Genomic DNA, 18262 nt, shown 5'->3' on the forward strand with positions numbered 1-18262 from the left:
CAAGTTGTGTTCTGGCTTGGGTTAGGGTATGGAGGAGGAATGGAGTAGGGGAACTACACAGGCAATTCAGTTGTGTGGACTCTATTGTTTTATATGACTAAAGGGAGGATTTTTTAAATCTTAATACATTTCATTTTTCTAAAAGATACCAAACATATAAATTCTATTTTTTTAGTGGAATTGTTCTTTGGCATCCTACTTCAAAGGCTACTGTTTATTATTAATTTTTCTTCTTTTTAGAATTAATTGAAAGAAACCAAAATTTGTGATAGGATAAACACTAAAAATTGGATATTTTTCATATGAACTAGCCCTCAGAATTCCATATTTCTATCCCAAAATGCATCAGTTTGTCTCATCTATCAACTCCACAGTAGCATATAATAAAAGTTGACATTTATAAAGTACTCAACTGCTCACAAAGGGCTAAGAGTACTTCTAACAAGTTGGCTTACTTAAACCTACAACAGTTGTGCAAGGTGAGTGGTACAAGTATCATCTTCATTTTACATATTAGGAAATTGATCCCAAGAGAGAAAATTGAGTTAACTTGCCCACAGGTACATAAGAGGGCCAATTAGGACTATCTCCCCCCTCTGAAATCTTCTGATCCCAAATCAAGTGCTCTTTCCTCCAAGCTAAGAGTTTTTAACCCTTTTTATCACAGAAGGAGAAAGGAAGCCACATTTATTAAGTGCCTACTGTATTCTAGTACTTAGCTAAGCACTCTGCTGAACACTTTACCAATATTGTCTCATTTCATATTCACGGATCTGTTTGGTGGTCTGGAGAAGCCCATGGACCCCTTCTCAGAATCATACATAAAACAATATCTACAAGATTAAAAAGGAAACAGTTATCAAAATGTGGTTTAAAAAAAGTTCACAGATGCCAGGTTAAAAACTTCTGCCTACCTCCTTCCGTAACTCCCTATGCTCCTCCAATTTCCAAACTTGCTCAGTCTCAGTCCTTGGTAAGAAGTGGATCTGAACAAATATTTCTTATTTCCACCTGGATGACTTGTTTCTGGTTGTGCAAAACTGAATATATGGGGCCATTTGGCTCATTTTCAGTCAAATGAGAATTCCACAGCTAAAATCTTAAACACCTCTGGGAAGGAAAAAGGAGGCTTAGAATAGGCCTTTCATTTCCAGTATCTCAAAGAATGCTAGGAAGCTCAATATATAAGTTACATTCACATATAAGAAGCAAGTCCTGAAACTTGCCAGGTCTTGAGTGAGGTTTGGCACTTTGCATTTCCTAGAGATTCCTGCCATTTGGAATCAGCAAGTCACTTTCATTGTTTCTTTTCTTTTCTTTCTGATTTATACTTCCCATCCCTTCCCATTGTATCTCTATTTAGAGTATGATTTCAAACTCAAATTCAAACTCAAGTGCAATTTGTTGTCTGGAGCTCCTTAGGAAAGCTGGCCCCAAGCTTCCTCCTTAGACACAGTATCTTGGAATTAAAAAGCATTATATTGGGATGTTAAAAAGGTTTGGTCTCCATAATATCCTGATTGATCAGTAATCTCACCTGGAAGAATAAATCTACTGGAAGTGGAGTGGGAGAGGTTATCATAATCATACAAATACCAAAAAATATTCAAGAAGAAATCAAAGATGTAGAGTTAATTAAACTTAGCAGATATTCCATTGGTCCTAAATAGTGCTTTATCATCTGTTTTGTTCCTTGTCCACAGGACAGATGACCACAAAAGAAGGCTGTTATAGAGACATGAGGCTTCAAGTAAACACATCATTTTGTAATCCAAGGACTCGACCAGTTACAGGGATTATACCTTGTAAAATGCCAGCCTGTCCTCCCAGGTAAGAAGCCTAATTTTGACATTAGCATTCAGGTTACCATAGATGCCATAAGAAATAAAGTACTTTGACCTAGGGATAGTAGTAAGAATTCTTCATTTATTAAAAAAATGCAAAAGGTAGAAGCAACATTGTAAGATTTTGCAAGAGATCTATAGATCAAATTACAGAAAACCTTCAATATTCTAAAGAAATAACAACACCCACAAATAGGGAATAGATGAAAATAATAGTATAACCAGAGTAATATTTTTTCTTTGTAACTTCTCTACTTGCTGTACTTTATACCACTTGCTTTATACCATTTTTGTTTTATGTATCATAATTAATGAGATGGGATAATACTGAAGTATCATGACATCATATATGTATATGTATACATGTGTGTGTTTATGTGTATATATATATCAGGAATTAATGTTACAAAGCATGGGCTGATGTGGGACAGTAGGGTTTGGGTGGTTTGGGTTTTTTTTTTTTGAGAATTATAGATTTGTGGAGAGTGGGAAGAAACACAAGAGGTGATTTAATTCATAGTCCAACCCAAAGCCCAATGAAGGAAGGCCCTCTTATATCATCTCTTATCTTTCCTCTGCACTGATACTTCAGAAATATAAACTTCACAGCATTACAAGGCAATCCATGATTTTAAATCAGGAAATGCGAATATGCAAATAGTTAGAGTTTCCTATAATTCATTTACTAGAGAACTGTTTTACTAAAGTCAACTAGATGTCTATTTAAAAATTGTCATCTTTTCAGTTTCACTTTGGCACACAAGCAAGAATTAAAGAAAAAAAAGTTATTCCTGTTAGTTAGCTAGTGTTTATTAAGTGTCTAAGTGTTAGGCACTGTAATGAATTCTGAAGATACAAAGGAAGGTCAAAAACAAAACAAAACAAACAGAAAGGCAAAGTCTGCCTTCAAAGAGCTATGTACAAACAAGGTATTCTAGGATAAACTGGAGGAGATCATCCACAAAGGGAAGATACTAACATCAAAAGGGTTGAAGAAAGGCTTCTTGTACAAGGTGAGAATTTAGCTCGACTTGAAGGAAATTAGGGAAACAAAGAAGTAGAGACAAAGAGGGAGAGAGTTTGGGGCATGGGAGGATGTGAAGCCAATGAAAATGCTTGGAGTTGGGAGATGGCATGTAATGGAACAGGATCAGAAACAGAAAGGAGGCCAGTGTCACTGGGTCGCAGAATATGTGCGAGAGGGGAGGGTCAGGCATAAGAAAATTAGAAAGTTGGGAATAACAATAATAGCTATTATCATTCTTAATAGTAACTAACAACTTCATATAATTCTTTAAGGTATGTAAAATACTTTTTAAAATGTTTTTTTCATTTTATCCTCACAATAAGGAAGGGGCTAGGATATAAGAATTTTATAAGTCAGAAGATTTTTTATATTAAGGCCTAGAAAAAATAAGTAAACACTGGCATTGACTAAATGGGGTGGGGAAGGAGAATATTATAGTCAGGCAAGCTTTTAGAAGATCAGTTTGATAGCTGAGTGGACTAGAGTGTGAAGAAATGAGGCAGAGATCAACAGGCCGATAATTGGAATAGCTTAGGCATGAGGGGAGGATGGTCTGGTTTAAAAGAAATAAAGAGGTTTCTAAGGTCCCTTTTAGCTCTATATTTATGATCTTATATAACTTTTCTAGTTGGTTTACTAATTCTCTCATATGCTTGACTGATTAAACTCTAGAGAGTGTAATCTATACTCTTTGCATCAACTCCCTATTTACCACTCAACTGAGCCCTTCTGCAAATTGCCTTCTCATTCTTTCACTTTACTGAAACTATTTACTCCAAGGCCATCAATCATCTAATTGCCAAGTCCGTTGGTTTTTTCTCAGCCCTCATTTTCCTTAAGCTTTCTTTAATATTTGACTCTGGCAATCATGTCTTCTTTTTTTTAATATTTTTCCCTTTATCTGTTTCCATTACTCTGATTCTTTTACCTCTCTGACCACTATTTCTCAGAACCTTCATTGGTTCTTCTCCTGATGTCCACACAATTGGGTGTATCCTAAGACTATCCTGAACCATCTTTTCTTTCTGTACTCTGTCACTTTATAATCTCCTCTGTTGCCATGGCTACAGGAAGAAGAATTCTGTCATTGATTACATTGAGTTTGATGTGTCAATTGGGACATCTAGGGGAAGATGACTAGCAGGCATTTGAAAATGTAAAATTTGAGTTTATGGGAGAGATTTGAGCTAGAGATACAAACTTGGAAGTCATCTGTATAGATGACTTAGCTTCTATTCTCTTCTACCTAACAAGTGAAGAGGGCCTGCCCCCCCCAAATCTTCTTAATCAGACTTGAGAACAGTATTCCTTTGCAGTCATCGAGAGGACAATCTTTAAAAAACAGGTGGTTTACTTTGCACTAATGGTCATTTTTTTTCCTTTAATAGTGTTGCCTGATATGTATGATAAAGTTGAACAGAAAATTTGCAGCTTTCATCATAATCCTATCCAAGTTTTGCTTGTAATGCCCTTCTTGACCCATGTGTCACTGGAACAACTTGAACTATGGGTTTCACATAAATCCTATGTAAACTGTATCTTCACTGCCCATAATGTTAAGTAATAGTTCCCCTTCTCCTGTCTTTCTCCCCCATTACCTAACCGGCTTATAAGTTTCCTTTCTCTCCATCCCTCTGCCTATTAAAAATTTTTAGATTAATGCTGGCCCCAAACACTATGCACAAGTTTTATGGTAAATGATTCTTATCATCAAGAATGTTCATTAAGTAGCAGGAAATCCTAAAGACACGGACAGTTGAAGTAACAAGTTTGTTCTTTGCGGTTAAAGAATACTCTTATATATTATATCCCATTTGGTCCTCACTTCAAGTATGTGGGATAGTTAGGGCAGGTATCATTACCCCCATTTTACAGGCAAGGAAACAATCTCAAAAATGTTGTGATTTCCCTAAGATCATATAAGTGCTGGACCAGAAACCCAGTTTATCTGATTCCCAATTCAGTGGTCTTTATGCTACACTATATTAATGAGGGGAGTCTGGTTCATAGAAACTGGCTCAATTCTCCCTTTTTAGCATAAGTTGTGTCTGTAGGGTACTGTGAAAGCTGCAAGAGTCCTTGGTCACTGATACACTCCCTCCAATTGGACATCTGAGGAACCGCTGCCTCTGTTCCCTCTGAGAAGATAGGTGAAGTCCAAACCTGACTTCATCTACTAAGGTACAAAGAATAGAAATAGCCAATCATAATATCTAGCCCAGAATGAAAGGATTAAGAACTATTAAATGAATGCTACCTCCAAATGTAACCTATAGGCATTGTTTAATGAGGTAGACTCAGTCCCTCAGAGAACAGAGATAAGACCATTTGGCAGGTTTTGTTGGATGAATGTCAAAGGCACTTTCCATGATAGCTACCAAATGTATACATACCACTAATGCATCTAGCCCTAAAAAGGGATTGTGAACATCATTCCTACTAGAGGCCCCTTCCAAGCTGTCTCTGATCCCTTATCTTTCTTCACTCTCCCACAAAACAGAGACAAAATGAAGGCTTTTTATGCAGTGTTAGCTTCTATTCTCTTCTACCTAAGGTCCTGCAACAAGAGGAAAGACCTGAACAGTTTATATTAAGTTATTGTTTATTTTTTTCGGGGGAGGAGCAGAGGTAGATAATTGTTGCTATTCAAATGATGTCCAGAAAGAATCTGTAAATGTTTTTCTCCTGCCCTTGTTCTCATTCGGTCTTTTTGACTTTTAACTTCATTGTAGCTGCTCTTTTCTTCATTCCAGGGTTAGTTTAATTTAACAGGACAAATATCCATGTTTGTGCCCAATGTGAATGTCCAATGTGAGTTACTAAGACTTGCTACCATCTGGGAATCAAGATTTGTGCAAGGAATTCCAGTGCATAAATTTTCACTACCATATAGGGTGGAAGGCCTGTAGCTTGGGCCCCATAACTTTGAGCAACGATTTACATGGGGTTCAGACATTTTCCCAATGTGTATGGAGAAGCACATATTACTAATTTATGCCCCTATTACAACACTTTTATGCACTTGAAAAGCATGTAGGCAACCCTATGAGATTTTTATATGCCCAGGAAAATGTGGCTCAAGGCATTTTTAGCATAGATGGTCATGAAGACTGGGCAAATAGCTTTATAACAACAACAAAAAAAACAATTGCAAAAGAATAAATTATCACAGGATCATTCTGCTGCTTTGACTTAAGTGATCTACAAATGCAGGTAGTTCAGAATAATTTAGGAGTATCACATCATGGTCTGCTGAGACAGACTACGAGACTGCATGATTATCTGGTAAAATGATCATCCTGTCAGAGGAAAGAAAGAAGTTAGGTCTGTGCCTCATTCCTGGGAACTGATTATGCTACTATCTTTACTCCTCTTTCCCTTTATCAACCATGTGTTTAACTTTTTTTTCCCCAAATTAACAAGACAAAATAAATGTAACTTTTAAAAATTCCTTCAGCGTACAATTAAATTATAAATAAGAATGATTATAAATTTATTCCACTTCTAATGTAATTTATTCCACTTATAATTATTCTACCTATAATTTATTCCATTGATGATAATGATAAAATTGTTATATTTTCCTTAGTCTAACCCTCTGCTGAACCAGAAACATTCTTTGGTCCCTGATATCATTTATTTAACCATGTTTCATATATAAATCTCACTCATAGAGATAATGAGTCAGAATCCATCTAAATTACTAAGTAGTCTTAGATAAATGTAATATTTTGGCTTTCAGATACATATACCCCTGAGAAATAGTGACTTAGATGATGTTGTTAAACAAGGTTAGTGTATACCATTAATGAATAAAGAATCATTGGGTTTTATCTTAATGATATTGCAAATACAGAGATTAGAAAATTTAAGAGAAAACTATTCTATTTTAAACTTTTTTTAATGTATCACTTCATTTGGCAAATGCTTTTTCATGGAGCTAGTATAAATGTAAATTTTACCCTAGAAAGTTAGAGATAGGATAGGGACCAGCCTTGTGATTACATTTGTATAGAATACTATTTGGTGAAGAGTTCTGTATTACAATGCAAGTTGGCACTTTCTCTGTAACTTAAAGATTTAGAAAACTGCCTAGAGCACCAAGAGGTTAAGTGACTTGCCCAGGGTCACACAGCTACTATGTGGCAAAGGAGAGACTTGAACCCAGATCTTTCTGGCTTTGTACCTGGCTCTCTAACCCTTACACTCTACTCTCTTAGACTGAGAATCATGACAAATCCTAAACTAATAGAGTTAAAATGAATGAGGGATTAACTGTAGTATTTGAAATTAATTGCTAATTAGCAAAGGATAAAATACCTATATAGTCTCATCTAAGTGTAGCAAGTCAAGGAGGATTTTAGGAAACAATGGCATAAGATGACCTAAGACAGTTACTAAAGTTTTGTCTCATAGACTCCTTCATTAATCAGGTGAAGACTATAGAACTCTGATCATGTTTTTAAATGCATAAAATAAAATATATAAGATTACAAAGAAAACCAATTATATTGGTATATAGTTATCAAAATATTTTTTAAACAAGGTTACAGATCCCAGGTTAAGAATCCCTGACCTAGAGGAAGATAGAGTTAAGAAAAGTAATTCAGACTCATGTAAGTGTTATTTCCCTATTCCCTCTCCCCACCCCCACCAAAAAAAAAGTTGTAGAAAGAGCTATGCTATTCAGTTCTTTCTTTTAAAGATTTAAAAAAAAATAAAAGCATTGTTTTTTCTCTTTTGCTCTCATGTTTAAAGCCATGTTTCCTCACTAATAAATTTTTCCCAAGAGTCCTATATTCGAAAGAAACCTAAGACCCTAGCAGCCCCTGTAGGGGAGGGCAAAGCTCTTCTCTGCCCTGGGGTTTTCTTATATGTACATTAGCAAAACTGTCCAAGTCTTTCCTTTTGTTACAGAACCATAGATAGGAGAGAAGGTAGTGATTAGGTCATTTCTTCTTTTTCCTGTCTGTTCAGTATTATTCTTTAGGGCATACTTCTTCTGTCTTGTCTAGTCCAGTTTTAAATATGTCAATTCATTGCTTTCCACATGAGGCCATTTGAAATTTTATTAGGTTTCAAAAGCAGAATGATTTTCCTGATGTTGAGTCAAATTTTCCTTATCATTATTGTATCACCAACTATCATCATATTAATATATGAATGCTAAAAACCCCATACTTGATCAAAACAATGGTTAACCTAGCACAATCCTGACATGGGTGTCTACAGACTTCTGTTTATCATTTAAAATCCCATCACAACCAGTCTCCACTGTCCTTGCTAGGTTTATTACTCACAGCTCTCTTCTTGTACACTATGAGTTCTATCCAATTTGACTTACCACTATCCTCTATTCCATCATTATGTTTTTGTACTGGTGGTATCTCCTGCTTGAAATACACTCTGTGCTCCCTTGTACATCTTCAGACTTCCTATCTTCCTTCAGAGACCCACTTGAGTACCACCTGCTACTAAAAGTGAGGCCTTTCCTAATAGCTGCTAGTTATTCTCCCCAACCCCTCGCCCAAAATTACCATGTAAAATCTTCTTCATTTATTTACATGTGTACATGTTGCTTCCTCCAATGGAATGCAAACTCCTGGAGAGCGAGAATTGTTTTGGGGGCTTGTATTTTGTTGTTGTTGTTTTTTTTTACTGTCTTATGTGTAACATCTAGCACAGAGCCTACAACTTGCTAGGCACTGAAAAATGCATTCCAAAGTAACATTGAAAGGTGCAATTAGTTGTCCCACATAAGAGTCTTCTCAAGGGATTAACATCCTTAAGCACACTTAACTATCCGTTTATGTACAATGCATCTAAATGAATCTAAAATCTATTTTCAGCTTTTACAGCACTGTTTCAAAAACATATGACTTACTATATAAAAGGGTCCATATTTTTACTTATACTAAAACCGAGTCCTTCAAAGGTACTTCCTACTTTTGGATCCTGGAATATGTTTAGTAAAGCCTTGCCTTTTTTGGTCAAACTTTGAATGGAAACTTTTCCATTATCTTGGTCATTTTAGTTGCTTCTCTCAAGACAGTTTTTAGTTCTAGTAACCTTGGACATGTCATTTAATCTATTTCTTCTTCTAAAAAACAAGAATGGAAGATATTTGTATCCACTTTGGGTTCTGTGTGTGTATGAGTGTGTGTGTATGTGTGTGTAGATGAGTGTATAGCAAGAACTTTATAACTATCAAATATTTTTAAAATATAGTCTATTATCATTATCTCTTTTACAAAAGAGGAAACTGAGGGTCAGGGTGATATGAGTAGGAGGTAACAGAACCAAGACTCAAACCCAGCTCTTCAGATTTCTCTGCTTCTTTCCACTGTTCCCTCTGATGTATAGACTCTTTCATAGTGGTGCCAAAGGCTTTTTTGGCCATTTAAACCATAAATGCATATTGAATAAATATCTCCAGGGAATATTTGATTCAATAAATTAATTTTTAAAGATTATTGAGAGCCTACTTTGGGTAAGATGCCAATATTTCTTCCTGAATCCTAAAAACTAAATCAAATTTTATCACTTTATAAATTTTGTTTCAGTCATTCTCATACTACACTATGTTACATTTGAAGATCATTACCACTGTTCTGCTCTTAGAGGTTTGTGAGACATTTCTGGAGTTCATCCCAATTAGCTCAGCAGTTTTTCAACATAATGTTATCTATATATTTAAAGATGTCATTTTATGTTTCTACTTCCATATCATTTATGACAGCAATGAATAAAATTGGTCCCAGAACCAAACCCCAAGAGATTTCTTTTGATGCTTTTCCACCAAGAGAAGGACTTGTATTCTGACCATGTCATTCTTCATAGTTCTCTGTTCATGATAGTATCTTCCCACAAGTCCCATAGAATCATTTTGGTGGTGAGGGGAGAGGAAGAAGGAATGAAAGAAGTTTTTTATTACTGTTAATGTTTTACTCTTTTAGTTAATATTCACTCTTTTAATTGTTAAAATTTTGTTCTTTCAAAGGATTTTTGAAAGTCTAAATAAATCATGTCCACTGACTCTTTGTCCAAATATTCATTAACTTCCCCAAAAAAAGATTTTAAGGAATTATCAGGTTTTCCCCTCATTTATTTTTAGTGCAGCCACATGCATTGTTTTTCATTTTCTTATTAAATCATTCCTGTCAGCCCTACATAATTTTATTTTTTAAGTATATTCCACTGTGTCTTATTACAATGAGACTTTCTAACATTGGGATATCCAGATCAAACAACTCGATTAATATACTGCTATCCACTTCCTGTTCATTTCTCTAAGTGAAGAATCAAATTCACCAAGAATACAGCTTCTGTAAGAAACCATCATAAGTCTGAGGAAGAGAAGTTAGGGTTTGAGCAGTTAGAATAGCAGAATCAAGGTATATAATGGAGATAAATTCTAGCATCACATTTGAAAAATAATCTGAAAATTATAGGGTATGATTATTCTCCATTCATAACAACAAGGTACAAGTATACAGTTCATGAAAGGTTTTAAGATTTATACAATTTCTCTTGTTTGATCATTACAAGTACCCGAATGGTATACAAGAAGATAATCCTTCCACTGCATCCTCCACACAGCTCTTAGAGTGATTTTTCTAAAGCATAACTCCCTTATTCAATAAACTCCAAATGTTTTAAAATCAAATAGAAACTTCTTTGATATTTAAAACTCTTCACAATCTCTCTTTAACTTTCTTTCCAGACACCTTATGCTTTATTCCCTTTCATGAACAGCCATAATCCAGTCAAATTTCCCTTACCAATACTCATACATGATGTGTTATCTCTCCTCTCTGTGTGTTCACAGTGACCGCCCCTCATGCCTAGAATATATTCCTTCTTCAACTCCATATCTTAGAATACTTTATTTTTTTTCAAGGCACAACTCAAGCATCATTTTCTACTTGATTTCCCCAGATGCTAGTTTCATCCTCCTAAAATTATCTTATTATTATTATTATTTGTCTTTTGAAGGGCAATTGGGGTAAAGTAACTTGCCCAAGGTTACACAGCTAGGTTTTTGTGTGGGTGTTAAGTGTCTGTGTCTGGAACCAAACTCGGGTCCTCCTGACTCCAGAGCCAGCATTTTACTTACTGCACCACCTAGCCGCCCCCTAAAATTATCTCATTATCAAAAAAGATATAAATGTAGAGACAACGGTTATAGATATAGATACATTTGTCTTCTCCAATTAGATTGTAATCTTCTTGAAGGCAGGAGTTATTTCATCTTTGTTTCTTCAGTGCCTAGGACAGTGCCCAGCACATAGTAGGTATTTAATAAATGCTTGCTGATTGGTTGATTATAGATTAGGAAACTGAGGTTCATAAGTTGAATTCCCTGCTCAAATTCAAGTAGCTAAAGATGGAAGACCTGGAACTCACACCCAGATTTTCTGACTTCAAGTCCAAATTTCTCTTTACTATTACCCATAGCTGAGAGAACACCTCAGAATGCATAGCTTCATGTATTTAGACCACTGAAGTAAAATTTGAGAAGACAGAAAGTTAGAAAGCAATAGAAACTATGAATTCATGGACATAGTTTTCTGATCTACTGTCTGTGATATCTCTTGGATATGTTGAATCACTGGACTTGGAACAGAAGAATAAAGAAAAGAGGAAAGCATTATGATGTGAAAAGACAGAAATTCATCATTATTAGTTAATGCAATCAAACAAAATTGATGAAACAATTCAATTTTAAAATAATAAAACACAGGAATTAAATATGTCAGTCTTTACCAGTTGCCTTTTGACTTAGCTGTTTCATCAGGGAAATCAAATTTCCTGAAAACAATTTTCCAATTGTTTCCTTTTTTCCTATGAATTAATGATTAACCATGGCCTTATCCAGGTTGCTGACAAAGCTTTTCAGTTGCCTATTCATTGGGCAGAAAACCAAAAGTTTCATTAGGAAACAATGAGAATGTGACTATTTCATTAGAATAACTCTCCCTTGGAGGCTCCTGTGGCTAATCTCCAAAACTGTCAGTGGTTTGTCAACCTATTCTGAGTAACTTCATGACCTAGCTGAGGCACAGTGGGATTGAATGAACAGATCACCCTGCAGAAGAGTTGGTGCACTTGCTAATTTCCAAAGGGCATGATTCAGAGCTGGACAATTTGGTGTTTCATATTCATGCCTTAGATAGATCTCCAAGGCATTGGGGTGGCCAGAGCCATGGGACCTTTAAATTACCTAAAGCCCTAGCATTTTCTTTTTTAAAATTTAAATGAAAAACAAAAACTTCTGTAGTGCCTTTCAGAAACCCCTAAGCTCTCTCTGTCAGCAACCAAAGGCATGCATGTATTGTGGAAGGCTCACAGTGTTGGATTACTGTCAAAATGTAGGGTCATTAGACTAATGAAATCCCCTGAAGTCATAAATCTCTGCAGGGTGCAGAATGTTTTTGAGTTCAGGAGTTCTATTATAAGATGAAGATGATTCTAAAATGTCTGAAAGTCTTTTGCCAGCAGGAGCATCATGGCTAAATAATGAGGCGTCAGCAATTCCATCTTACTCCTATGGGATGGAGATGAGCCAGAAACCTTTGATTTCCTCTGCTCCTCCCCCACATCAAGGCGTACCTTCACACTGAGGTTGAGGCAGACACACCGTGCAGTTATCCTACTGGCACACCAAGGCTCCGACCTGGGTTTCAGCACGCATCAGGCATTTTTATCACTTGCTTTTGAACCGTGAGCCATAAATCACAATAATATTTCTTTTCCTTTGTGTTTCTCAGCTCAGCTAAGTGGAGTGACTCTGCTATGATTTGGCTAGAATAACTATCCATTTTGCTACATTTTTATATTATAAACACTGGTAACATACCTGTCTGAATGATGTATATAAGCACTACAGAGAGGAAATGCATTCCAAATGTTAAACTGTGATTTTTTTCTTCTTTTTAAAATATTCTACTAGATCAGAATAGGAGATACTAACAAGTGTGGGTAAAAATGAACACTTTCTTTCAACTTAGCCATGCAGTTCAAAATTCTCTCGTGGTCTGTGTCTAAGATTTCAGTTACTAGAGTGTGTAGGCCTGTCTCTGGGTGTTGTTATAAGTGCATTAGGCAAAATAATGATAATATATGTGAATAGTACTTATAATTTAGAAAGCCCTTTCACATCCATTATTTCCCTTGTTGCTTCCAACAACCTTGAGGTAATAAGGTGATATTCTAATCATAACTAGCATTTTCTGCGTCTGGGACAAAGCTTAACAAAATACAACTGGGCCAGGCAGCCCAAAATCACCCTCAGATTCACCAAGGGAAAAGAGATAGAGGCCTCTGCTAACAGTGGATGTGGGAGGGGAAGCAGCAACCTGTGGGAACAGGAAGTAAGAAGAAGCATGAACCAATTTTGTAGCCTCCTATTTTAACTAGTTGTTCTCGTGGATTAGTTGCTAAACTCAGATGTTTCTGTACTGCTATTAGCACCCTATAAACTCTAGCAACTTTGGACAAAAATCCCTTCCCCTGCCTTAGTTACACTCTAGAATCGTACTCAGAGTTGAGAGGGTCTTTATTTATAAAATGAGCTAGAGAAGGAAACCACTCTAGTATATTGGCAAAAAAACAAACAAACAAAAATGGGGTCATGGATGGTCAGACACAACTGAAACATCTGAACAACAAAAACATCATACAAATATGTCTACCCAATGCAGAATCCTCTCTACAATATCCTTGACAAGGCAATCTCAGCTATATTTATAAAACTCTTCTGAAAAGGATCTCACTTCAAGAGCAAGACAGATTATCTTAGCTTAGCTTTAAGTGTTGCAAAATCCTTCTTTATGTTGATCAGAAATCTGTATTCCTATAACTCGTGATCCTAGTGATTGATGCCAATTAGAACTATGAAACAGCTGAATCACTCTACCATTAGAGTTCTTCAAATATTTAAAGACATCTAATCTGCCCATCATATAACTTCTCTAGTTCTGATCACTGGTGCCTTCAACATTTTCACATATCATACAGCTCGAATCAATCTCCTCAGGAACGTTTCCATTCTATAGGATCACTCTTAAAAATTAGTGGTTAAAACCTAATTGAATTTTCCCATTATTGTCTGTTCAGTTCAGATAATAGTGAGACTATTACCTCCTATGCCCTAAGAACTATGTTTTTCTTATTATGGAGTGAATTTATATATTTAGAGATGAAAGAGAACTTACAAATCACATAATATCATAAGACGATAGTCTTAGAGGATGCTAGGTGGTACAATAGAGAGCTGGACCTGCAGTCAGGAAGACCTACATTCATATCTGGCCTCAGATACTTAAAGGCTGTGTGGCACTGGGCAAGGTACCTCTGCCTGCCTTGGGCTCCTCATCAGTAAAAATGAGGGGCATAGCAGCATCCACCTCCCAGAGAGGTTGTAAGTTTGCAATGAGATAATATTTGTTAAGCACTTTGCAAACCTTTAAGTGCTACATAAATGCTTGATGTTAGCTCTTATTATTAGAACTGTGAAGGAACTTCAAAGGTCATTTAATACAAAATGTTTTCTGTCCTAGCTCCCTCATCCTATACTATGCTGTTGATTTTTTAAAACAAAAAGACTATTGAATTTCATCTTGTTTGATTCCAAAGCATTAAGATGTTTTTGCATACTGATTCTAAGAAGAATATTCTAAAATTCTAAAAAGAAATAGATTTTAAATTCTTATTATGGGTCAGATATTGTTAGCAAATAAATTAGCCCCTTCTTCTCCCCTCTACCAGTTTTTTGACATCCACAAATATAATAATGTTATCCGTGTTCTTTCTGAACACATAGATACTGAATAGGGCAAAACTGGTACAGAATACTTGGGGCCACAATTAAATGCTTACTAGGTTCCCGTCATTCTGTTAATCCACATTCTTTGAGTCCATTTGTTCAGTTACACTGTACTTTCATGCCGCCCACATCTCTGTATTTTCTCCCCATCACTTTTTCCAAACAATGCCGTGAGAGGTAGCCAATAATTACAGGAGAGAAGGAGTATGATCTAGTGGAAAGAGAACTAGATTTGGATTCAGAAAACCTACAGGCCAGTCTCAGGTCCACTGGTTGCCACTTGTGTGACCTTAGCATATGATTTCACTAATCCTGGCCTCTCTTTCCTCAACTGTAAAATAAGAGGATTGGACTGGATGATGCCTAAGACCCATTCCAGCCCTAGATCCTATGAAAGGAAGGAAACAGATATTTGCCAAACACCTACTGAGGACCAGCATTATCTCATTTGATCCTCATGAAAACCCAGGGAAGTAAGTGCTATTGTTATCCCCATTTTACAGAGGAAACCGGGGCCGACAACATTTAAATGATTTGCCCAGGGTCACCTAGCTAGTAAGTATCTGACACTGGATTTGAGTTCAGGTGTTCCTGACTCCATGTCAAGCTTTCTATCCACTCTGCCACCTTATGGTCAGTGTTATTTTACATATATCCCCTATAGTGACAGAGGAGGAAAAAGTAAAATTAAGAGAGTCTAACATGTCCTTTTCAGGTAAGGATATCTAGTATTTTTATGTAGCAGTATAAAGGGGATTCCTTTGCATTATATTAAAATCAATTATAATTCTTAAGGAATGGGGTGTTTTAATAAGCTGGGTTTTCAGATTGAGGTTAACCAGTAATTATTTGGTTCAACTTTGTTGTTTAAAACTTTTGCAAAGGTTATTAGTAAATTTTCTTCCCTTGGCAGCCATTCTTTTAGAATTGGTACTTCTAAGAGGCGGCTAGGTGGTGTAATGAATAGAGCACCACTCCTGGAGTCAGGAGGACCTGAGTTCAAATTTGGTTTCAGACACTTAACACTAGCTGTGTGACCTTGGGCAAGTCACTTAACCCCGATTGCCCTCCAAAAAGCAAAAACAAAAACAAGAATTGGTATTTCCAGTGTATGTCCAGTGCATCATTTCTGAATACAAATTCATGGTATTCAAACTATATAGGAAGATGAGATGTGGTGGATGATTTGCTGACTGAAGACTGAGGAAGTTTGAGGCTCATCTCAGATATTTCCTAGCTGTGTAACCCTTAGTAAGTCTCTACTTCTTTGGGCTTCGGTTTTCATGTCTATTAAATTGGGACGATAACAGTATATAAATATGTGAATATATAAAATACATATACACATATATGTGTATGTATGTATGTATGTATAACACTTGGCAAATCCTGAAGAGCTATGCAGAGTGTGTGTGTGCATGCATATGTGTAATATATGTTTATATATAAATTTGGCAAACCCTGAAACCTGAAAAGTTTTACAGTGTCCCAAAAGTGTTAGTGAAGCTTTAATCTTTAATAATTTGAAATTGCACTTAACTTTTGGAATACCCTGTATTCATTTGAGTTATATTTGGATATAGGAAGTATAGGGAGAGATATAAGACTAATTTATCCTAGTCCTGCTTCCATAAGAAATTGCCAGTTATTCTGAACCTTAGCAGTCTTACAAAAGAGTAAAATTATCAAGGATAACAAACAATGACCTCTAAATTTCCCTACTTCAGCCTTCCCAATGCTGCTTCAAAATCTCTCTATCTCTCTCTCTGCCTCTCCCTGTTCTGTTCCCACCATCTGTTGTTCTTTCTTCTCTTTCTCAGATACACATACACACACACAATGTAGTAGATAAGAGAATGCTATATCCCCAGGAAAAAAAACAACTTTCTTAAAGCACCCTTGCCACCTGTTAGCATTAAATGCCCATCCTATCTCCTGTTAGCCATTGCTATTTACATATAAACTACTAAGAAGTTATAATTCTTATCTAGTTACTACCTGAGGCCAAAGATCTGTCTTAAAGGTGCTGGTAACCTCTGGTCTTTTAAACAAATCATTTTGGGCAGCTGTTCAGCTGCAGTCATGACTCATGAGCCCAGAATTATTTTCATTTGATTTGGAGCTGTATAATAAGCTAGGTGTGCTAATGATGAGCGCTGTATAAAATTCAAAAGCGTATGTCTAACTATATCTCCCCTATGAAAGATAACACTGTTTTTTAAAGGAACATTTTGCATGTATAAAAAAAATCCCAGCCAACTTAAAACACACATGAGCAGCTGTATGAAGATATGATATCTGGAAAGGAAGCCAAGTTAGAAAAGTTGTTTAATGGGCCAAACAAAATAAGAAACAATTAAGGCTCAGCTGGCTTATTTCTGAAGCCTCAGATACCACCCCTACATAAAAACCTTTGAAAGTTAGGAGAGGGGAAGGAGACTGGATACAAAGGTAATAAAATCTTAAGACTCTAATTTAAATGTCTAGGGCATTAACCCACCCTGTAATGACTAAAAATATAGGTCTATGTTGCCTTAAGATGACAAATTTTTTTTACCTAAATTTTCCTTATAAGAAACTTAACAGCATGTTAAGGAAATCCTCTGAGCCTCAGGCTGTTCAATCAATATAGGTAAATATCCTTAATTTTTCATCATTCTGTTTTCATTTGAGGAACAAGCATTTTCTCCTTATAAATTGCACATGTATAGGTAGTTCCACATGTTTTGGAAGAATCATAAATTATGCCCAACATTTTGAGCTTTGTTTTTAGTAAGACAACAAGAACAACAAAATATTTATGCATAGGAACTAATGAAAATTGAAAATTGATAAAAAAAATCTCTAGTAGTATGATGATCTTAGCAGAAAGAGTGCTAGATTCATAGTCATAAATAAATAAATATTTATATTTATTATATGAAAATAAATAATAACAAATAATAACTTTAAAGAGAAACAAAACTGGACGACTTGCTTTTGCCCAAACTCAGTATTCCATGTTCCATTACCAGGCCATTGCGCTGACTGCTCTGACTGTCTGACCAACAGTGCTGCCTCTCCTCCTCCCCTCCATTGAAGTGAATCCACTTTCTCTCAACCTGGGCTCTCCCTTTCCATGCAGGGGAAGCCTTTGCTGATTCTTTATATCATTCAGACTCCTTCCTTCCACAAATTATCTTGCATTTTTACACACAAGTGAATGTAAACTCCCTGAGGTCAGGAACTGGTCTTTATTTTGCTTTTGTATGCCTAAAATCAAACACAATGACTTGCACAAAGTAGATATTAAATAAATGACTTAAATTGAATTGAATCTGTCACTTGGGAATAACGATACCTGAACTACTTACCTCGAACAGTTGTTATGAGGCAGGAGCTTTGTAAATCTTAAAGTAGGATAATGGGATCAGAGAGCAGCAGGCATTTATTAAGTGCCTACTATGTACTAAATATTGTCCTAATCATTGGCGATACAAAATGAAAAAAAAATATGTATCACCTGCTCTCAAGAAACTCATAGTTCAATGGGGGGGGGGAAGGGGAGAAAACATGCAAAAAAAT

General features: G+C 35.9%; 1 protein-coding gene across 1 annotated transcript in view; it reads left to right on the forward strand.

Moving 5' to 3' along the window:
* ADAMTS16 (ADAM metallopeptidase with thrombospondin type 1 motif 16) overlaps positions 1-18262 on the forward strand; it is a 248323-nt gene that overhangs the window by 176422 nt on the left and 53639 nt on the right. Inside the window, exon 18 of the mRNA XM_069076863.1 lies at positions 1704-1830. Within this exon, the coding sequence (XP_068932964.1) occupies positions 1704-1830 (127 nt within the window). The remainder of the gene's footprint in view (positions 1-1703; positions 1831-18262) is intronic.

The sequence above is a fragment of the Petaurus breviceps genome, unplaced genomic scaffold (genome assembly GCF_028583685.1).
Source record: "Petaurus breviceps papuanus isolate PSGF00001 unplaced genomic scaffold, PetGlider_PUasm1.0 151, whole genome shotgun sequence".
NCBI lineage: Eukaryota > Metazoa > Chordata > Mammalia > Diprotodontia > Petauridae > Petaurus > Petaurus breviceps.